Source organism: Dreissena polymorpha, chromosome 9, assembly GCF_020536995.1.
Source record: "Dreissena polymorpha isolate Duluth1 chromosome 9, UMN_Dpol_1.0, whole genome shotgun sequence".
NCBI lineage: Eukaryota > Metazoa > Mollusca > Bivalvia > Myida > Dreissenidae > Dreissena > Dreissena polymorpha.
The window spans coordinates 101,775,480-101,800,061 of NC_068363.1; the positions used below are offsets into that span (position 1 = coordinate 101,775,480).

At 34.8% G+C, this 24,582-nt stretch overlaps 1 protein-coding gene across 1 annotated transcript; it reads right to left on the reverse strand.

The window, feature by feature from the left end:
* Positions 1-509: 509 nt before the first annotated feature.
* LOC127846324 (uncharacterized) lies at positions 510-20,195 on the reverse strand. Its single transcript, XM_052377491.1, has 2 exons — positions 20,124-20,195; positions 510-1,970 (listed from the first exon to the last, which is right to left on the reverse strand). The coding sequence occupies exons 1-2, from the start codon at positions 20,193-20,195 to the stop codon at positions 510-512; spliced, it is 1,533 nt and encodes a 510-aa protein (XP_052233451.1).
* Between the last annotated feature and the right edge of the window lie 4,387 nt (positions 20,196-24,582).

Below are 24,582 nucleotides of genomic sequence, written 5' to 3' on the forward strand. Positions count from 1 at the left end.
TCAAAGTTAATAATGTTGCACGTAGTTCGTGAACACCAGATTTCGTAGCGGAATCAATGTTATGAATTGCCTTAATTTCATTTATTTCAATGACTTCTTTCATTTGGATGCAGGTGGCCTCTAATTCCCGCCTCACATCCTCTACGCATGAGGCAGTTTCCTCCTTTTCATCGATTCTAACAGATTCAAGATCCCGCATTATGTTAAACGCTCTCACGTTGAGTTCATTCAAAGCATCAACGGTGCCTTTATCAATCGAGCTCTGTGCATTAATATTCAACATTTCAAGATCATTCTTGATTGTATGTACTTGAGCGCGAAGTTCATTGACATCATCTCGCGTGGCATCAGCAATGCAGTCCTTCATCTCTATGTTTGCCAGTTCTGTATCTTGAACTTGCGGTGGTGCAACACAATAACTCTTCGTGGACAAGGCTGAACTTTCAAATTCATATCGTAATGCGGATGAAGGAGTAGTCATTCTCGCTCCCCTCTCTATGAATGAAACTTCAGTTGTTTTCCTTCCTCTCGCTCCTCCTGATGCTGACGAAACTGTAGTTCCTTTCGCTCCTCGTGCTGGTGCTAAAGCTGTAGTTCGTTTCGCTCCTTGTGCTGGTGATGAAGCTGTAGTTCCTTTCGCTCCTTGACCTGAGGATAGAGCTGTAGTTCCTTTCTCTTCTCGTGCTGAGGATAGAGCTGTAGTTCCTTTCGCTCCTCGTGCTGCTGATAAAGTTCTTGTTCCTTTCGCTCCTCGTGCTGCTGATAAAGTTGTAGTTCCTTTCGCTCCTCGTGCTGCTGATAAAGTTGTAGTTCCTTTCGCTCCTCTTGCTTCTGATAAAGCTGTTGTTACTTTCTCTCCTCGTGCTGCGGATAAAGTTGTAGTTTCTTTCGCTCCTCGTGCTTCTGATAAAGCTATTGTTCCTTTCTCTCCTAGTGCTGCGGATAAAGTTGTAGTTTCTTTCGCTCCTCGTGCTTCTGATAAAGCTGTAGTTCCTATCGCTCCTCGTTCTTCTGATGAAGCTGGTGTTCCTTTCGCTCCTCGTGCTGCTGATAAAGTTGTAGTTCCTTTCTCTCTTCGTGCTGCGGATAAAGCTGTAGTTCCTTTCGCTCCTCGTGCTTCTGATAAAGATGTTGTTCCTATCGCTCCTCGTGCTGCTGATAAAGTTGTAGTTCCTTTCTCTCCTCGTGCTGCGGATAAAGTTGTAGTTCCTTTCTCTCCTCGTGCTGCGGATAAAGTTGTAGTTTCTTTCGCTCTTCGTGCTTCTGATAAAGCTGTAGTTCCTATCGATCCTCGTGTTTCTGATAAAGTTGTAGTTCCTTTCTCTCCTCGTGCTGCGGATAAAGTTGTTGTTCCTTTCTCTCCTCGTGCTGCGGGTAAAGTTGTAGTTTCTGTCGCTCCTCGTGCTTGCGATACAGCTGTAGTTCCTATCGCTCCTCGTGCTTCTGATAAAGCTGTAGTTCCTATCGCTCCTCGTGCTGCTGATAAAGTTGTAGTTCCTTTCTCTTCTCGTACTGCGGATAAAGTTGTAGTTCCTTTCTCTCCTCGTGCTGCGGATAAAGTTGTAGTTCCTTTCTCTCCTCGTGCTGAGGATAAAGCTGTAGTTCCTATCGCTCCTCGTGCTGCTGATAAAGCTGTAGTTCCTATCGCTCCTCGTGCTGCTGATAAAGCTGTAGTTCCTATCGCTCCTCGTGCTGCTGATAAAGCTGTAGTTCCTATCGCTCCTCGTGCTGCTGATAAAGCTGTAGTTCCTTTCGCTCCTCGTGCTTCTGATGAAGCTGTAGTTTCGTTCGCTCCTCGATCTGACGATGCTATATTTGATATTGCTCCTGGACATGAGGATAAAGTTGTAGTTGATTTCGCTACACAACCTAAGGATGAAGCTTGGGTGGTTCGTTTCGCTCCTCGAGCAGAGGAAGAAGCTGTAGTTCCTCTCGCGCTTGGAGCTGCTTTTGGAATGGTTTCCTCCATACTAAACAAATAAAAACAATCATGTCAAAAGAAATGCTTTTGTGTATTTGTTGAACGGTATTAGAAAAAATAACTTAAAACAGCACATTCTTTACCATTATTAGAAATTACAAAGAATACACATACTATATTATGCGATACCTTTGGTGTGTCAAAATTCAGAAATATAATTAAAAAATGTATGTGTGTTTTTACTAAATCCATAAAAAATTGCTTATTAAATACACGTGGCTAATATGAAACACAACCTAAAACACATTGATAGGAACATATCTATTTTTCATGATAGTATCCACATGCATATCATTTGGACGAGATCGACTGCGCTGTTACGAATGCATAATTTAAGTGTAATGAATCGCTATTTATCGCTAATTATTTCACAAATCTATTTATATACTAAATTCCGCGGTTATTACCGAAAGCATGCATTGTATAGTGATGAAGCGAAAAAAAATCTTCAAAAGCTCCCGTTTTTGAATCCCAAGGAAGGAAAAATTGTTTCGTCCTATTATAATGATTATGCATTATTCTAAAAATTACTTCGGTCAATGACAAGAATATTTTTTGAATCAGAAAATCTTTGAAAAAGTCTCTTAATTATTTGCGATAATAAGAGTTGTGAAATAAAAATACATATAATACTAATCTTATTCGCCATTCATAACTACGATCACAATGAGCAAATTTTGAAGTATTCATTTTGAACTTGTAGATCTTTATCCATTTCACCAAGGATTAAGGCTCTAAGGTATTGTTATTGTTCTTTTAATAAAACAACACACATCAATCACTCAAACAGCGCCAAAGATATAATCATACAATTGTGTAAGTGAATTTAGTTGTATGTTTGCCATATGTCTGTCAAGCATTCCTTCATATAGTCATCCGTAGTATTGTCTGTATATCCGTTTAACTTTAAATAACTAAATATGCATCTGATTTAAACCTGATATGCCTCTTTTCCAGTAACAAATACTTCCTATACGTTTATAAAAATATAGTCAGTCATTTATAGGGTAATGTGAGCATTTTACAGGATTTTCGCTATTAAAACATACAGTAGCTGACATAGCACATTTATACATTTTAAGTACTCGACCAAAACAATCATATGCTCATAAAACTTGGATTATATATTTGGTTGTACATTTCTTTGTTATATGTCTTTCTGTTAAACGATGCTATTCATCTGTATAATGTCAAAAAAGGAAACAAGATGACCTAAATGATCTTGGTCGATCACACGAGAGATGCGGTAAAACCAAGTATGATCTTTTTATCTAACGTATTTCACTACATCCATATATGAACAAATTTCCTGCCCGTTAGTGGCTATGTTTATTCCAACATTGTCTAACTCGCCCGAGATATCATCAGGACAAATCTTTTGACCATGAATAATGGAGATTTAACTAAACATGTTACTACTAATGTGTTAACAATGTTGTACTTAGTGGCGGCCGTGTTTTTTGACGAACCGGAACCATGTTCGATCTCAGCCGAGATATCTTCATAACATTTCAGTCAAAGTTTCATACATTGTTGAATTTTACCAAATAAGATAATTATTGTGTACACATTAAAATCTGTTATAAAACAGAACTTCCATATGTTTTTGTAGCACGGACTGTTTCATAGACGATAACATCAGTGGTTTAAAGGCAATGTTTACTGCAAAAACCTATCCGACATCCAAGCTCCATTGTCATTTCTTTGTATTTCATAAAATATGTAAACTTCAATGAAATAAGACACGATACATTATATTTTGCAAAGCATACAATAATCCAAAATGATTTGTGTCAATGACAAAAAATGATGTCCATCATAGTTACCTTTCGAGGCTAGTTAACGATCGTTAAGAATATTTTGTCTAATAAAGTAAGAATGTGGAATATCCAAGTCAACAAAATTCAGTTACTTAAACTGTGAAACATCAAATGACAAATTAAATTAATATCAATTTATATGTCACTAAATCATTTACATAAAAAACTAAAGACAATAATTTTAATGAATTATATGCTTAACTTAACATTTTAAAATCCGTATAAATCCGCTAAATTAGTAGTGTACTTGAAGCATTATTCTATATCAGGATTTCTCAGCAAAACATATAGCATTTCAATACATACGCATGTTTACGTATAACAGTCAATTTCCTCTTGTATGGCATACACTTGTTTACCTAAATCAACATGTTAGGGTAGTTTGCATTCGATTTGTATTACGTATTTGAGCAAGTATACCGATTATAGGAGTGGCGTGATATATGAAGAGCATCGCCTTAATATGAGAGTAGAGGAACATGGATTTAACAGTGACTTGACACTTACATTGCATCCGGAATCAGCAGCGACTCACGAGTCAGATGCTATGATTCAACGCCGCCAAGAGGACCTAGAAAAAAAGAATATATAGTTAAAGTATTATGCCGTTGATTCTAGAAGACAAAATAGGTGGAATGCGAAAGATGCAAAGAGATCAAAGTTGTTAATTAAATCTTCCGAGAAGCTGTTTCTAATATATCGGACATGATCAACAATCGGTAGAAAATACACGTGATAACAAAGCTTACAACCTGGGACTGGCGAGCAAAATATTCAAACTCGTAAATGTCATAATTAAAGTTAACATCTGTGACAACAGTAGACAGGACCCTACGCGAATAGCATCTTTTTTGATAGATTATTTGAATACTCAAATGAGTCTGAACTATATTTTAATTGAATGGCTCTATTTGTCAGGGTAATCATGGTCGAAACAGTAAGCCAAGCGTTCTACGAAAAGGCGGAATCTTAGACACCAAACATTATAACTAACTTTATGCACAACTTTTCAATAAAGTGAAAATTATATTAACATGTCTCGTTGTTTTAAGTTGCCAACCGTTGTCCTGGTAAACGTTTAATGATTGACAGACATGTAGGTATTAGCTTTATGCAGGCTCTGAAAGGAATCCTAATCAGTGAAGGTCAGCTTAGGTCACGATACGATTCAAGATAACTGAGTATTTCTCTATATGTAGCAGTTTTGTAGAACAAAATCGTTTAAATCTAAATATATCACTTGCAATTTTTCAAAATAACAAGCCATGTTTTACTTATTGTGCATTTGTTGCCATGAAAATACTTCAATTAGCACATGTGCGGCACAAGGGAAATTATGACAACATGTCGTATTGTCAAATGTGATATTGGCTGCCCTGATAAACGTTTAATTATTGTCAGATATGTATGTATTAGATGTAAACAGGCTCTAAAGGGAATGAAAATCTGTGATCAATGTAGATCAGCTCCGGTTATGATAACGTTCAAGATGACGGAGTATTTCTCTATATGCAGTTTTATAGGAGAAACTGGTTAGGGACTCATATACATTATTAGTTTGCGATTTTTCAAAATCATTAACTGATACCAAACCCCTTATTTACTTCTTGTTCATTTGTTGTTATATATGTACTACAGCTAGCACAGGTTTTGTACATACAATTTGTACAGCTTAGCTTGAAACCGATATATATGTGTAACGTTATGTAAAAGGGAGTTAAGACTGATACAACCTGCATGTTTTCGGGCGTATGTAAAACAGTTCATTTGCAGCCGCTTAATTTACAACAGATGTAAGTTGCCCCAGATGTATATTGTATTTCATACTTGCTTTCATATCTTATACTACTATGAAATCGTGTGATATCATTCGGATTTTGAAATACAAATGTAGAAAGTAAAGCAATGTTACTTGTATTGCGCATTCCAATGTCAAATGTGGTTTTTAAATGTCAAATGCAATAATTGTTGTATAGTGCATGCAAGTACCATATAAGGTGACTCTTCAATATTTTGTCATTTCTTCATTTTGATTTATTTCAACCATGGTTTCTAGATATAAAATGTCGCAAAACGAGTGTCACGATTGGACAAATGCTCACTTCCTTTTATACCAAATTCTGGGGATTTATTTAATATACCAGTGATATCCGAAATACGGGGTGTTAGAGTGACCAAAAGATCTCGGATTGTATTTGCACTTGTGAAATCCATTTGCGTAATGTCCGTTTCAACACCAACTTTTCGGTATTATTGTATAGGTTGTTGAAACATTATTCGAATACATGTTTTTTTTATTTGAAACGAAGCTATTTTAACTTTAAGAAAATTATAAATAAACGGTTATCTTGCTTCCAGTATCTTTAGTCCAGTACCTTGCTAGTGCAAAATCAATTATATGATAGTCAGTTAAGAAGCCGTCTAGTAGAACTGCATGAGCCTATTGTTACCATTCTGGGACAAGTTCAGTTAACATGTATTGAAAGAGAACATGTCTGAGCTTATTCTAACAATTTGGGAACCAGTCCAGAAACCAAATAAGCAAAATGTACAATCCTATGTTTGGATACAAGTCCATAACCGGGTAGAAAAAGAGAACCTTTGCTTAACACTTATCCACGGACTAGTGATGATAGTATATAATATATATAAGGCGTATACAATGCATCGAATATTGTACCATTCCTGACGATATAAATCATTGGTATATCGTGCTAATTACCCTTTTTTGAATTTGGTATAAAGGGTGAGCTGATGGACCTCACCAAAACAACAAAAATTGGCTCTTACACAGCTAGTTGCACGAACGAGATACTACAAGTACTGAAGTAACATTCCTTCATTGTTAGCATCGTGCATTAAGCATATGAACATGTCGACATTGGGGAAACACAATTGCCTGCAAGTTTGTTTTTTTCAACCGATTGTCTTTAGTATTTAAAGTGGTTAGCATAATATTCGTCGCATTTGTTTTCGCATTTCACAATTTCAGTTTTAAATTGTACTATTTCAATTCAATCGAAAGTTAATTGTCAGGAACGAAACAAGTTAACAGGTTTAAGATTCGCAGACTTGTCATATATATATTAAATTTCACTATATGATCTAAACAACGAAACGTCAGCAAGTATGTTTAATCACATAATATGCCAAAATTATTGTGTTAAGTCAACAGATGGCTGTTTCTAGAGGCGGACTAATGACGACAAAACTCCTTTCAATTAGACATTAACTACACACAACACTGAGCATGCGCACAATTGGAAAATATATGTTCGGTTAAGGCGACGTAGACCATCGTTTGCGTGATTGTATACTTCAGAGTATTGTAGATATTTCGATTACTTCGAAGTGTCCTTTACTCTTCATTGTGGAAACCATATTCGCAAAGAGAGAATGATGACGTTTAAGCCAATCAGAAACTAACATGTTTTTTCACTTGGGAAAGACGTATCATTTATTTACACGTCAACAGGGCGATGACAAAATGTTAGAGGTATTTGATTAAATATAAATATACAAACTAATTGATATTCACAGTTCAATAATGGAAATAAGCGTGCGTAATTCATATACACTCGTAAATCAAAATCAACCCCCATTTACAAATATAAGCTTTATCAACCAATCGACACATTTTACTCTGTGACCTTGATACACCAAACAAATCAAGCACGTGACTGTGTGACCTTGATATACAAAACAAATCAAGAACGTGACTGTGTGACCTTGATATACCAAACAAATCAAGCACGTGACTTTGTAACATTGAGACACTAAACAAATCAAGCACGTGACTCTGTGACCTTGCGTACCTTTGAAAAGCGACCTACATTATTTGTTTAAGTTTTTCAACTTATTGTCAAACCTCCAACATGTAAACCATAACCCGATTGCAAATTTCATAACAAGCCGATCTGACTTATACTTAGGCGATTAACATATATTATCTTTACATATTGAGTATTTCCAGCTAGTACGTGACCATCATCGCCGAACACCTATTTATAGAATATAATAATGTATATACAAAAGACGGCCGTGGATCGTGTATATATCATATATGGTGTTATAATCTAAATAATAACTTTGAGTGACGTCTTATCCGAGGGTAGTCCGTTATACTTTATTGGCGACTCGTGTATTCGACATAATATTTTTAAATAAAATTCAAAATGACCGACTGACAGCCGTCTGGTATAAAGTATTTCATAAAACTGCCATCAGTTCAGTTACATTAATAGTATATACAGTCTACTCTTGTTATCTCGAAGTCGGCTGGAACAAGAAAAAATATCGATATAACGATAGTTCGAGGTATCCGATTAGGCGTTTTCAAAGAAAAAATGAGACGAAAATTTACCTTGTTTTTAACATCTATATACCTGATAAGTGGTCTTACTAAAGCCGTCAACTTTTTGAGGATGGAACTAGCGATTTTCGATGAGCTGCTCCAGAGAGTTGGCACTATGATTCAGAAGAAAGATACAGGCTGGAGGAAACGCTAGAACCAGGTGTCAAACTTGCCTTTACTATCAGACATCTAGCTTCAGGAGATAAGTACCCTAGTCAAATGTATAACTTCAGAGTGGCTAAGAATACGATAGCCTGTCTCATTCCTGAGGTTTGCCTGGCTATTTGTGAGGAATTTAAAGATGAAGTGATAAAATGTCCAATAACTCCAGATAAATGGTCTCTCATAGTAGACGAGTTCAAGAACCGATGGAATATCTCACATGCATGCGGTGCCCTAGATGGTAAACACGTGGCCATCAGATGTCCCCCGAACAGTGGCTCGCTTTACCACAATTTCAAGCACTTCTTTTCCGTAGTGCTACTAGCACTGGCAGATGCTGATTACAACTTTCTATGGATTTACAGCGGAGGTCTTCGTGCTAGGTCTGATGCTCAAATTGTTAACGAATCTGAGCTGAAACAGTGCATCGAAGACGGGGCAATTTGATTTCCAGCGCCATACCCATTTCCTCATGACAACGATCCGATGCCCTACTTTATTCTGGGAGATAATGCAATTGGGTTGAGGGAATATTTAATGAAACCTTATTTGCAAAGAGGTCTAACCAGAGAGCACTTAATCACAAACTACAGAATATCAAGGGGTCGCCGTGTGATTGAAAATGCTTTTGGTATTTTGGCACAAAGATCGCAGGTATTACTAACAACCACTCAGCAATTCCCAGCAGTGATACAATACATTGTTGTGTTTGCCTTCATAATCTCATGCGATTGCGCTACCCGGCTTTACAAAATGCCCAATATGACCAGGAGGGTTATGATCACAATCTGGAACCCGTTTCCTGGAGACAAGAAGCTAACATGCAAGAGGTACAGATGCCAGGAGGACCAAACAGGGACAGCATCGCTGGGAAGAGACAAAGGGAACTACTTAAACTCTATTTTAATAGCTCGGTAGGATCGGTACCATGGCAGGAAAGAATGTTTCCCTACTAGTATGTGTTATTATGTACAGTGTTGGACATTTTAAGCAGTATATGTACGGTATAATCAAGTAATAACGAATAAGCTTTTTCTACGATCATGAAGATCTCTCCACGATGCTTCCGCGCTGCCTGTACGATTACGGCGCTTCTACTACGCTCTTTTTACGACTTTACCCCGATTCTTGTTGGGCACGATCCCGCTAAGCTTGTTTTGAGCATGTTCAAGATAAGCGTCGCGAGAGCGTAGAGCTGTCCTTTCATGAAGAATCTACCGGGATCATACTGCGCTTATAAAGACTCCACTACATTCCTCCTGCGATTTGTCACCATCGGCCACGTTTGCGGCCAAGCTTTGATCGTAGTAGAAGTGGCGTCTATGTGTGAACGGGGGGTAAACAATGCCATCACGTGACTATGCTAATGCAAGTTTGTTTTCTATTTTTATTACACAACTTGTCTGGTTAAAAGAGTATTTAAATAGGTTTAAACTAAAAGAGAGTTTTGGGGCGATTTAACATGTATACTTACTAGTGTAACCCAGTTTGAAACATTCCCAACAAGATATAATGCAAAGTCTTTTTAGTTAACTATCAATTATATCTTAGGCATATTCTGTAATTTTACACTAATATGCTCTACGAGCTCTATGACAACAAGTGCATATATATGAATGCATAGAAAATTAATATCAAAATCTTCTGATGCTTCGTTGCCTGTGTTTAAACGATCAATTCCTCTTTGCCTATTTTATAACTTGGACAAGCAATTTACTCCTAATTTCTGCCGTATTTAATTATTGAAATTTACAATACCGTTATAAAAATGCTTTATTAAATTCTTGTAATAGAAAACATGTTAAACATTTCCATTTTTAACTTTAAAGAGAAACTACACAGTTAACCAGCTTCGTGCAATCAAACAGTTGTTTTTCACATTGTTAGCAACTTGACATGTCGACGATATCAAGGTTAAGTACATCTAAACATGACTCACAACCTATGTATAACCCCGATCCGTAAATAGGTTTATCCGACAGGCAACCGATGTAAGTTCGGCATGTACAAGGTTGCAACACGTGATAACTGTTATTTTTGTACGAAGGGGTCTATTCGATGTACATTCTTATTCAAAGGAGGTAACACGTATGGAATAAACATAAACGATCTCCTGACATCGAACTTAATAAAAAATAGGGCCCGCAACACGGTCAGCGCAAAAGGCTACCGAACGGAAATCTGCGTGCACTAGGTCGGTACCGGAAGGTATCTCTTGTTTTTAAGAAAAAGGGTTCATTACAGGTGAATAGCCCTTTCAAGGCAATAACGCATGACTGTGTACGTCCCTCTTACGCACAATCTAATTTAAAGCCAGGCCTGAAACGGTATACGCCTTGAAGGAAGCCATAATGAAGTCAGCTTGCAGTACATTTAGATCACTACCTGGGGGAATGCTATTGTTTGTTCGAAATAGGCCATACAATAGACATATGCACGTCTCCCTGTTACCCATCCTTATTAAAACCCCAGCCCGTACCTATGTCAGCCGAACAGACAAAGGACGAAATGTATGTGAACAGCAAATAACAGAAAATAAAGCATACGAGCACGTTCCCCCGATGCCTACACTAATAAGACCACTGCCCGACTCTAGTTCAGTACAATCAATGCCAATGGGAGGTCTGTATGAACACGTTTGCTATCGGATAAACATATTCTTTGTCAGATAGGGGCCAATAAATGCGAATTCCAATACACTAACAACGATTCACTCGACACGCGTGTGGTCCTGTGTATGTTTCCCTGCTTAAAAACCTTGAAATTAGCAGGCATAATGAAACAGCTAACACGACATTGGAAAAATTATCAAGCATCGTGTTTTTAGGTGAGTGTGTTTTTCCGAATCTAGCATTTGGGTTGCTTATGTTTTATTTTAAAAAAATTTCGTTGCCAATTAACATCGTGCATGAATTGATGCAAACAGTTAACGTTTTGCAAGTAAACGGCACTTTATTCTATAACTTAAACATGACACAATTGTATTTTACATGTAGAGTTAATAGTGTTTTTGCTTTATACGAAAGTATGCAGTGTCTTCGGTATTGTCTGTTTATAGTGAAACACACTATAAATCATTATGTGTGTGGAACTATAGTTTAATCAACTATATTGTAAACATCTATTATTGTTAATCATCATCCGAAAATCCCCACTCATCTCTTAGTTTAATGATTTCGTTCAAATTAAGTTATCTTTACTATTCTCCTTCTTCGTTCCAAACATTCGATATATGTGGATATGAATAAGGTATGCTTTCTTATTACTAAAATATCTCAGGATCCCACACCATTAATTGCACTGTTCGTTGAATGTAATTATATTATTAGGACAGCCTACCAAGTTAGATTTGTTACGTGCTGTCTAAATGGAGTACGTGCGAGTGATCATATATCAGCATTTGTCATTCCAGTTATGTCCAGCGTTTTTCTTAACCTTGCAAGCACAGCTACGGATTTGTTGTTATGATAACACAAGTTGCTTTATGTAGAAGTTTAATTTATTAAACTCATTTAGTTAATGGTTTGAAAATATATTTAAAAAATTATAATAATCACATTATAATGATAATAATAATTGTAATGTTTAATTGTAAAACACAATACATTATACAATTTGACATTCACTCTTCATTGAACATATTTTAACATTTTAATAATAATAATAATAATAATAATAATAATAATAATAAAAATAATAATGATAAAAGTAGTAGTAATAATACCAATAATACTAATAATAGTAGTAGTAAAATTTAACGTAGTAGTAGCATAAGTAGTGTTAATAGTAATAGTTGCAGTAGCAGCAGCAGTAGTCGTAGTAGTAGTAGTATCATAATTAATTATAATTATAATATAAGCATTATTTGTAAGTTATCATAAGTCTTATTTGTATGAGTATGATTAGTATTAGCTATGTTTTGGTCAATCGAGAACATACCCCACTATGATAATGGATTACATCGTGAGAGAATGTTTAATTTATCAATTTATCAAGTGATCGAATCGGTAAGACTTATTTCATATGCTTATCTCAAAAGTAAAGGAAATCATAACTTTAAAAAGGTAATCCTCCTAAATAAGATTTATACTTGTGTAGTGCATAAAAGTGTCGAATCTGCCCTAAATCCGCCACCCCATCCAAAATTAGTTTTTTAAAGGAAATGTTGTGCGACATTCACTTGAGTCTATCCGTCACCAATGTTATGCTTAGTAATGTTAAAGATAGAGCAGGCCGATGGCAATTCGGCAGTTGACCTGAGTCTACCGATCACCTTAATGCTGTTTCATGTTTGTATTGTATTTTTTGTGAACTTAATTTACTATGGATAATGTGCGAATTTTAGACATATATGTCTTAGCTATTATTGTGTATAGTTGGTGCGTCATATAAATCGGATCCGATCATTGTGGTCGTTGCGGTATCGCGTTTGCACGTGCAAGCTCGTCGCTAGGTGCATTGAGCGACAGTAAGGACGAATATTGTTTCTAGTCGTATTGTTTCGTATTATCCAGACATAATAATGAGTTTAATATGAGAACATGCGTAGTTTCTTTATACATGATTTATTTCTTATTGTTTTGTTTATATTTATTTGTGCAGGGGAGGTAGTTTGTCAAAGTCAATATTATGAGTGTACTCGGGTAAAATGTGTAGTCTGCTGTGCTGTCTTCATAACATATGCAATTGAGTACACCACTTGATTAAACACTTTTATAAACGAATTACGGAAATCAAATTAAATGCTTCGGTTGCTCATTGAGGATACAGTTTCCTATGAGATATTAGTGCAGGGGAGGTACATAAACAATGTAAAAGTATCCGGGTGTTACGTTGTTAATTAAGTTGTTCATTTCTCTACTGTGGTGATTATAAAATATTATATTGTATCGTTGCAGAGTAAAAGATAATGTGAACGTGAATTTTGAAACCCTTTTTCCTTAATATAAAGTATAGGTTGTCTCCATTAGTTGGTTTTTAAGGTAAACATTCATAGCCACGCTATCATTCCCGACGACACTGCATTTTTTATATAACGCAGAAGTTATAATAGTATTTCGAAATACTTTATAATACAGAAGGAACGTATTAATTTTCTTGTTTATTTAGTTTCTACCGCACGCCGCTTGTGTTTAAATAACACCTGTAATAGACATGTCGTTGATTTATACGCCCACATGTCTGTGGTTTAATGATTGGGGCAATTTCATTAAATATACAAAATAAGTGATATTCAAGCTTCAATCATTGAGATAAGAGTACGCAATTTATGCACACTTGCATTGCGAATTAAACCCTGTTGTTTGGATCTCAGCTTGTTGAGAGGATTTTAAACTTGAGCGTGTAACCCTGGGAAACCAAACAAACACGAGTCTTTTGATCGATAACGTGAATCTACTGCGTTGTAATCTTTAAATTAAAGAACTATTCTCATAAACATAACTCGATATCTCATAACATATTAAATCAAATATTCAGATGAACATTTAATGAAGAGCAAGTTCAAGTGTTTGCGAATAATATTTACAGCATATTACGATTCGCATATGTCGATTGGTTCATTCAAATAAGAATGTCATTTAAATGACTGATGCAACTGATGAAAGTAGAGTGCATAGAAACGCCAGCGTAACGTTGATAAACACAACAGTGCCCCTACATTAAAAAAAAATTACTTACATTGTTCGATAAAGGTTCTCAGTTTGTAACGAAACATCAAACATGGCCGACACAACCAAAATGAAGATTTCGTTTTGATAAAATACAGAAATGAGTTACACTTTATGTATCGATAATGTAATCAACCTTATTGATTATCGTAAGGAGCAAAGGAAATCAATCGACTATCTCCGAAATTCCCCGTAAGATAGATTGTGTCAACTATTGGATCATCTAATCAACGGGTGATCCGTTTCTTGTTATCAGGCTGTGTAGGACGCGCGTTGAACGAGAGCCGAACTTTAAACCATTGTTTAAAGTGAAAAAAAAACATCCTGAACGTTCATGTGTTGCGCATTTTGACCAATTTTACAAACGGTTTACAATATCATCGTCATTATCATCATCATCAGCATCATCATCATCATCATCATTATCATCATCATCATTGTCGTCGTCTTCGTCATCGTCATCGTCATCGTCGTCGTCGTCGTCATCATCATCATCATCATCATCATCATCGTCATCAGTATCATAATCATCAATATCATTATCATCATCACCATCGTCATCATCCTCATCATAATCATTATCATCATTATCATCTTCACCACCGTCACCATAATTATCATCATCATCATCATCTTCCTAACCATCACCATCACAATCATCATCATCATCATCATCATCTTCATCAACAACAACAGAAAAACATCATAATCATCGTCATCGGCAATGACTAGTGTTTTGGACTTTCTTTAATACTTTGGCAATTTAATATATATTATTTATTTGAATGCTTCTACAAACAGATAAGGATAATGCATTATCAATAGTTTATCCAATATAATGTTATTTTCAATTAATGACATATTCTTTGCGGCCAGAAATAAAGCAAATATTGTTATTTGAATCTGGAAAAAACTATCGAAAGTCGTGACAACAATTATTTAAAGTATTACTTCTACTTTATATATTATGAACGTAAAAAGGTTGACGAGTGGACAAATGAAATCTTGATATCTCAAGTTTGAGGCTTAAAAGTTCGATTGAAAGCGGATTGACCTTCTGAGTTGGCTCTTGTAGCGTGTTCTACTAATCAACGTTTTTCTTACGAACTAAGGTCAAATCAAGACATTGCATAACGCGGCGGGCTATTCTGTTGGATACCGAACGTTACAGTTAGTGAACAATTTGTAAATATTGCAATAGACTTATTACCATGATGTGTTCGAAATTAGGACTTGTCATATTTTCCTAAGACCAAATATTGGTACTTTCGCAAATATAAAAAAGGTCTTATTTGTATTATTGTATGAAGTTGGGTGAAAGCAACATTCGTCATAAAATGTCGTCTTATTCACATTGTATAATGAGTTTTACAGGCGGAAATGTTTAGTGTTTTATACTTGCTTACCAGCTTGTCTTTGTTGAAGTGAGGTTGTTTTCTTTACATAAATTCGTGCAATGGCGGTTGTTCATAATATTTAATACGGGTTTTATATGAAGAACGAGTACTATACATTCTTTACTTATTCGGAAATATGTTATGGAACTGAATTGACGGTATCAAACAAGAATTATGCTCTGGAAATATCAACTAGGTTCGTTTGTAATGTATATAGTTGTATATGCATTTAGTTATGCAGGTGGCTTTATTTCAAACAAAGACAGTCTCTAGATTGTAAGTCGTTTATGATTTATTTAAATTCCTTCGTGCAAGTATGATTATTTAATTCCAAATTTTCGATCATTTCTAAGGTAGAGAAAGATATGTACGTGACGTGTTAAACAATGTATATATAATAGGGTACTTTAATAAGTTGATTATTGAATCAAACCGTCATCACAGTGACAGCAGTGCATATTTTATATAGAAAGTCATTTGATTGATTATCGATTATGAGGAAACTATGTTTTATGTATGTATTGGTTCGCTACCACAAGGATGGGTTTAAGTATCACATGGATATTTGAACACTTTCTGATAAATGTGCACACATGGCTATGGACAAATAATTATATTTATAACATGACCTACGCTTCAGGAGTGAAATAACGTAATGCTCAATTGTGTTTATTACACGGGTATTATTACACTAGTTGTATAACTGTGAAATGACGTCATTTTTGACGAAATGACGTCATTATTCCAACGAATTTCTTCAGTAAAACTCGTTTACAATGTGAATAAACGGTGAAAAGAGCATAAAACAAAAAGAAAATTTGTTGGTCATGTTATAAATAGAATCTTTGATTCGTTGTCATTTTGTATCGAATTTATTAAACTCGTCATCTAAATAAAGATAAAAACGCGGCAAGCCTCGTTTTTATCTTTATTTAGATTACTTATTTAATAAATTCAATACAAAACGACCACTCATGCAAAATCCTCTATAAATTTTATAACATAACATTATACACAATAATTGATATTTAAGTTTCATAATTTACGTATGTGCGCGCAATTCTTACAAACTTATATTGCAAATTAAACCCTGTATTTAAATATCAGCTCTTCCATACGATTTTCAAACTTGAGAGTGTAACCCTTGTAAACCAAACAACTCAGACACGAGTATTTTGATCGATAACAAAGATCTATTGAGTTGAAATGTTTAAATAAGAGAAGTCTTCTTATAAAAATGCCTCGATATCTCTCAACATATCGAAGCAAAGATTCACGTAAACATTTAATGACACGCGAAATCAAGTGTAAGCTAACAATACTTACCAAGTATAACGGTTCGCACATAGTTTGATTACAATGGACATCGCTTTTTAATGACTGATGCACTTGATTTTAGTTCATATTATTGCCACCGTATATTTGATAGACCCAACGGTGGTCATAAATTTGAAAATAAAATATAGACTTACATTTACAAAGTTTCTCAGCTGTAAACAAAACTGCCTAAATGGCTGCCATAACCTGACTGAAAATTGCGTTGTGAAACAATATGGGTCACACTACAAGGCCTGATATGTTCCACGGGTGTCTTTACCATCTATGATAAATATATACAAATAGGTTTTAGGGAAAGGTAGCATAATCGCTTCGAATACTTTATTTGTATCGGTAAAATAATCTACCTTATTGATTATCGTGGGGAGCATACAATTTATCGTAAGGAGCAATGGAAATGGAGCATCATCATAAAAAAACTGTGTCGTTGATATATCTAAATTTATATAATAATACTGCAAACTAATATGGCGTAGTTATAAATGCTCTCATGCTGATAGAAAATACAACAAAATCCAAAGGCAAGTTTATGTAAAAAAGCTCATTATATCTTGAAAAGTGGTAAGTAAACGTAATACATTTTCTGTTTTACAACTTATAGACCCGGTTGTGATATGATAATCATCATAGCTATCGCCGTCGCGATCTTTGCTAGCGACAAACATGTGTACCCGTTTTATCTGCAGAGTACCGATACATTCAGCTGACACCGCCATTAACATCGGAAGATATCTGCTCACTGTCCAAGAGCCGCTGTTTTCGAAAACAACAACACGCAAATGGCGCCGTATCTAGTTGAGAAGATGCATCATGTTATGACGCTAGTGTGTTATTCGTTGGCTCTCGGATACACGGAAAACAGTTTGCTCGGGTTGGTTGGAGTGGTTATGGAATCAACGTGTATTTTTAGTATCTAGTAAGACAGTGCAAAAAAAGCGGCATGCAACTAACACTACTGTTCAAGCGTGTTTTTTACTCGATGCTGCATTCAACGTTTGCTTCCGAGGTACCGTACTGGTGGAATTTCTGTTAATGTTTCATCAGTCGCCCTTTATTATGAACTACTCGACGCTGATTTTTTTTAAGTATGAGATAAATTAGCACACACAAGCGGAAAATCATGTTGAGAGATTATACGACATGCTAAATATTTGTTAAAAATTGTGTATTATTTTATTTTTTCTAGTTCATGTTCAAGAAGAGACCATTCCTAAGATATTACCATAAAGGGTCTCGACCAGTACATGTGCTATATCAGGGGACAAAAAGGGGTCAACGTCATCTAGAACATTAGGTAAACCTGTGAGTTATGCAATACGTAAGATACAAAATTGTCCTTTTAATGGATATGATACAGTTAGAAAATATTAAGGAGTATTTGTTTTTTGTTTAAGCGAGAAATGCTTTCCATATGATAATAACCCATCACTTTTATTGCCGCAACAGTGTTTTAATATCATATGACAGTTAAACAAATTATATTAATGGTCATCCTAATGCAGGAAATATAGCATGGTCCTCCTTATGCCTACATTATGCAAAATAGTGTAGCCCAGCCGTGTATTTGCACATAGGATAAAAAGAATTTTCCAAGTAAAAATATGAAAAAGCATTCGAAACTGTTTCAAGGAACATCAATTGACCTGTTGTCATATTTAAAAGGACTTGTTTACAGAGTATTTCTTTTTAATGTCATATGCATTTAGGAAACAAAACTGCCATATTCGTTTAAGTTTTAAATAGTAAACATATCCAATGCGGGGAATCACGTGGTCAGAATTGAGAAAACATGGCCGCCGATGCCTCGATAAGATGGAAAATTTGAGTGTTTAAACAGGTACATCTTCCTTATTACTTACTTGTTATTAATCGGATGACGCCTATCATAGGGCCAGCCGGACGCGGTTTCATCGAGTATCAACCGTTTCCCTCTGGTTGGTCTGAGTGTGGAGATTACTCATGGAATATTTTGCGATTTCCTGAACCGTCAATTGCTGTTGTACACGGACTTACAATAATATTACTGTTTTCACACTAATTAGCACTGTTTAAGTACCAGTTGTTCATGCGGACGCATTGAAACTGGCAAAAAATGGATACATCGATTGCTAGTGGCGTTAGTTTCAATGTAAAGTTGAGTTTCGATTAGTTTTGACGATTGCTGTTGAGCACGCACATGGCTGTTATACACGGACAACTTCTAGAACAACTGTTGTTGAGCACGCACATGTCAAGGAATACCGTTTTCTGCGCCGAATAAGTCTAAAACAACCTCGCATTGACATGTTCGGGTACATGTAGCGATTCAAATCTTATGTATCCAGCAAATCACACATTTTGGTTGAAAATTGCCATGTTTCTTTTCATGAAAATATAATGACAAGTGCTGTTTTTTTCATAAACTGAAAAACAAAACGAAACACACAAAACAACTTTCATGTATGCTAAGCATATAATCAACACATTTAATTATGAAATAGATTTTCCTTGATTCTCTAAGTACTAACACTTTTCCAATAAAATAGTTCAGTATTAAAACTATCAACATATTTATAACTGTTTTCACAGAGTCAGAAGCTCAGGAAAAGTACAATACTGCTCACATAGGCACCAAATAGTAATGAAAGGGCCTTCGTGGTTTGGAAGCGAACCTTTCATGTCCTTCATGGTGAGGTACGTAAGGAAATTGTTTATATTATTAATGATACAATTTATTGAAGATTATAAAATAAAATGTATTTAATCAACAAAGATTGTTAATGGAAATTGACATCATCATATATTTCTAGGCATATCAAGTCTAAGAGTTGGAAAAAAAGTTATAAATAACTATATAAGATATAAGTAAATTGTTACACTCGGGAAAAAGTAGTTGTTACTATTTACTCTGCATCAAGCATTGGGAACAAATTTGACAACATTTTTAACAATGACTTTTGATGTTACATTATTTTTCAATGTTATTCCTCAAATTTCTGTTTATAACAGATTAGAATAAAGCCTTCCAAGGTCAGCCGCATCATCATTGCCTGTGGTGTTCTTCATAATCTGCGCTTGATGTGGGGGAACCAGCAGTGGATCCGGAACCTTTAGAAGAGGTTGCCAAGGGAGATATGTTTCAGGCTGTATCGGATGGGAGAAGAGTTAGAGATACCATTGTCGCAAATTACTTTACTTAGGAAATTAACAGATTAAATATAAATGTTTTCATTATATTTGTGCTTGTATATCTCTGAGTCATACACTGATAGTTTGGTTCCTTGTTTGTTTATGTGGGTTTAACAGCATTGGAACAACCATTCAAAAAGTGAACAAAATATATTATTTCAATGCCTATATAAAATTTTTGAAACAATGTTTAGGTAATTACCTCATTTTTTTAATGAGAATATGAGTCTGTACTGTGATTCTTTCGTAGAACTTTTCATGTTTGTCTGCCAAGCTGTTCTGTTTGGCATAGTACACCATCTGCATCTCGCTCAGTGACCTGTATATGTTTAAATATTTTTGTTTCTATTGGTTTACTCTATTTACTACTTACAAAAATGATGAGCATTGTTCTGAATGATTTTGATTATTGATAGCCATCAGCTAATTTACTATGGTTATTGTTAAACAATGATATGATTCTATTGGTTCAGCATGATTTTGATTGATGGTTATCAATTAACAAACATTAACTTTGAAATTTTTTCTTAGTCAGGAGTGTTATTGTGCTTGTTTTAATATAATAAATTCAATCTTTTCTTATCTAAGGTATTTGTTTCCAAATTGTCATTTTGCCAAACTGTGAACAAATCCCATTAAGTGAGTAAGTAAGAGCCACCATGTTTTCTCATTTCATTCAATCATTTTGCTCTAATTTTTAGGCACGGATGCGATTTTTTTGTTTTAGAAGTTTGAAGTACCGTCTTCGCTGTCCATGTTGACCTCGCAGCAACATTATTTGAAGAGCAGAGCGAACTATTTAATGCAAGAACAAAAGTTCGACAAAATATGGTTGTTTTTCAACGACAACGACACCTTAAGTGGTGGTGGTTTCAATTATAGATAGTGGTAACATCAAACATTAATCCAGTGCAAAATTTATGTCATGAACCTGCGTTGACCTAAACATCTTAACTCTCTTTATCATATATTTCTTGGTCAGATCACAGAGTTTTAACTTGAACGTTATATAAACTACACTTTAACTCATTGCACTTTTCTGCAGGTACTGTGCTTGAAATTGATTATATCGACGACTAACTGCAGTGACTCTCGGTTAGTTTGTAAAGGGTTTTGCAATCTCTTTAGTGTTGTGTACTTGCTTTATATTGTTAACTTTAGCATAATAAAGTATGCCGACATAATGCTTACTATAAAAATATAAATGCTATATGAAACATATTTTTAGATGCTTTGTTAAATGTTTGAAAAATGGGTTTTTAGGACAGACACTACCATGTTTGATTGCCGTTCATGCTTTAGAAAGAAAACTTTTTGTTAATTAATTGACTTGGCTATAAAATAAGAGTTAATTCATTTGTTATCTTTGTAATTGTATTGGCATTTGTTATTGACACACGAAATAACTGGAGTCTTGACATTAATGTCCCGTGATCTTTTAAATGAAAACCCATAATTATGAGCTGTAATTAAATACAATTATGCTGCGTATTGTCCTTTTTGTACTCAGAAGTTCAGAAAATAGTTTGCATGCAGCAACTTCTATCTCTAGCTGACATTAAGTAATATCATTGGGTTGATTTTAGGGCCAGTAAGGTCAATATCACAGTTGCTAAAAATAGAAAAAATTCCCAATGACTCAAGTGAGGAGTAATATAAAGATAACATTTTGTGTGTAGGTAGGTTACAGGCTGATTTGGCAAGGGATTGCATTTGGGCCCTGTGGTGTCATGGTCACTGGTTCTTATAATAAAATAGTGTTTCCCCTCGATAACTCTAGTTGGGATGAAGATATTGATCTGTAATTTTGTTTCAATACAGCTTACATGAAAACATAGGGTCGGATGGCTTTTGGGGCCAATTGAACCAAGGTCATTGGAACTACAAATATATAACCGGTTTCCGAGCAATAACTTGAATTTTGGATGTACATATTAAGCAGTAATTTTGCTTGTTAGCAGCTTAGATGCAGACCTTGCCTTCAAACTTACTCAGTCCATATAGCCTTTGCAGTCCATATAGACTAATCAGGGTGGACACTCCGCCATGACTGGATTTTCGCTAAGAAGAGACTTTAATTTACAAAAAGTGGAAAGTGTCGTCTCTGATTAGCGTATGCAGACTACACACATTTGTTTATTTGCAAAACTGGAATTGGTAGGTTACATACAATCATTAGAGGTTGCAAAACTCCAAACTTGAACGTTGGCATACGGGTCTGCTGGGCGGAAGACTCCTGCCCAGACGGGGACAGAGAACGACTACAAGAGCTGAAACTCGATACATGGGAAAGAGGCGAACCAATGACTGTCTGTGAGGGAGGGGCCTTAGGACTTGGCTGTCAATCAGTAGAGAGAGATAGAGAAAATCGGAAATGGCAGGGCGTACTGATGCTGGTCATTGGGCCTGGAGCTACAGCATTATCAGCGTTAGTGTTCCTTCTCTGTGGAAACATGTAAAGTTATATCACAGAATGAGAACTTGAACTGCAGTCACTATCATTACCAGAATTTCGAAAATGTGTGTAAGGATAGTGTTAATTTCAAAAGATTACAACTTGTCTTTTATTCAAGGAAATACTGTGGGTATACCATATAAACTACTTTATTTATGGACCCACCTTTTGTCTTCTTGATAGCGTTAGCTCAGTATACATGTGTTCCTATTACTTGTTTCTTATTGCATTTTAAAAATGTTCTAGTGGTGAGGACGATCAAATGTTCATAATACTGTCTTAAACAAGTTTATGTTGGTTACAACTAATTTCACAAAACGAACTTGCTAGATCTTTTTTTTTTAGAATAAATTCGATCAAATAGCAAATGATATTTGTTTTATGTTAATTGATTAAGTAATGCACACTTTATTATGTAAAATGAAACTGTTTTATGTGTCATATAATGCAACTATGTACGGAACCAAAATGCCAAAACACTTTTGTACAATTTTCTTTCACAACGTTCTATCTTAAAATATATAAATATGCTATGTGTATTTAGTGACACTAAATTATTTTCGCGATGTATGTTAATTGGTTTCGATTAATTGCAAATGTTCTTATTTATTTAAATACAGATTTATAATAAATAATGTAAACAATTCAATTCTTGCGGGATATTATTGGAAACGGCCACTTTTCAAGTTTGTTTAAATAGCCCTTAAAGCATTATTTTTATTATTATTATTATTTACTTACATTATTTGATATTCATTATTGTCACGTTAATTTATTTCGAATTTGCTCTCCGATGTTTTGGTAACTCTAGCAAGTTCCAAGTGGGTAATGTTAATGTCTTTAAAACACATCATCATCAAAAACAGCAGCAGAAACAGCAGCAGGATCATCATCATCATCATCATCGTCATCGTCTTCGTCGTCGTCATTATCATCATAATCATCATCATCATCACTATCATCATCCCAGTCATTATCATCATCATAATCATCATCATCACAATCATCTTTTTCATCATAATCATCATCAACAATATAACAAAGCTAAAAGCATTATTATTTCTAGATAAATCGACAACAATCCTTTTAAACTATTTAATTTAAATAAAAAAACATAAGTATCATTCGTTCAATATAAAAAAGGAACAGCATTAAAAATCATAAACTATCGATACTTGTAACAAATTAGAAATGTATACATATATAACATGCATATTTGAGAGCATACTACTAAACGGTTGAATCTGCATGCAATGATAAATTATAATACTCCATTTCGTGTACATCTTGAATCGATACTTTTCATTGGCGACAATTTCGGCCCTCTGTTTTTTTGCAAACGACCAAAATGACAAGCACTGTGTACGAAAATTACATGAAATCATTATTTATTTATTCTAAAGCTTTGAGCGGCTTAAATTCTATAGAAAAATATTAATAACCGAAGTCAAATGCTTTGACAATAGTTTGTAACGTGTGCACTTAAATACGCATGCTTAGAAGCGCATTTATAAAATTGTATCATTATATTTCAGATTGTGTAATGCATTATAAAAGTCAGGCTTTACTAAAGCATACACAATAACATTTAAATATAACATAAACGTGATATAATTGTATTATGTGTTATTTTCGCGTAGCTGTAGTTGGCGACTTGCTATGTAGCAACAAGTATCAACGCGTCATGTTGTTCCTTAATTTGAAAATATCATTCACGACTCAAGAGCGTCTTTTTTTTTTATTATACATAATTGTTACAGAACAGCTTTTGGTCGATCTTTTAAAGATAGGTGTAAAATAAACATGCATATTTGTCATTGAATTTTAATACAAATTTGTCTTAGATCCGTTCAAACTCGAACTAATATTGTTGTCTTGTATATTTTCTTGACAAATAACATTTATGGAATAATCGACAACAAACTATGCAGGCATAATGTTATATCTTAATTTTGATGTCTAAAACAAAAACATACTACATCACTTTACACATTGTGTCAAAAACGTAATACCAACACTTCAATAATTGTTAAAAGTGTATTTCGTATCATTATATCAACAACAGACACTACTTGATTAGTTTTAATCTGGATTTATCTGAAATTGTATTGAAATCCGATTAATTGTGTAAGCATCCACATATGTGACGAATCATTCATGAGCATCACCTTTAACACTAAGGTCATCGTGAGAAGCATCATCAATACCGCCAATGTCACGTACAGACATGGAAGAACC

Coding starts and splice junctions, on each gene's coding strand:
- LOC127846324 (XM_052377491.1), bottom strand. CDS start 20,195: ATGCAGATGGTGTACTATGCCAAACAGAACAGCTTGGCAGACAAACAT. Junction 1,971..20,123: donor AGTTCTACGAAAGAATCACA/GTACAGACTCAT, acceptor TTATTTGTTTAG/TATGGAGGAAACCATTCCAA.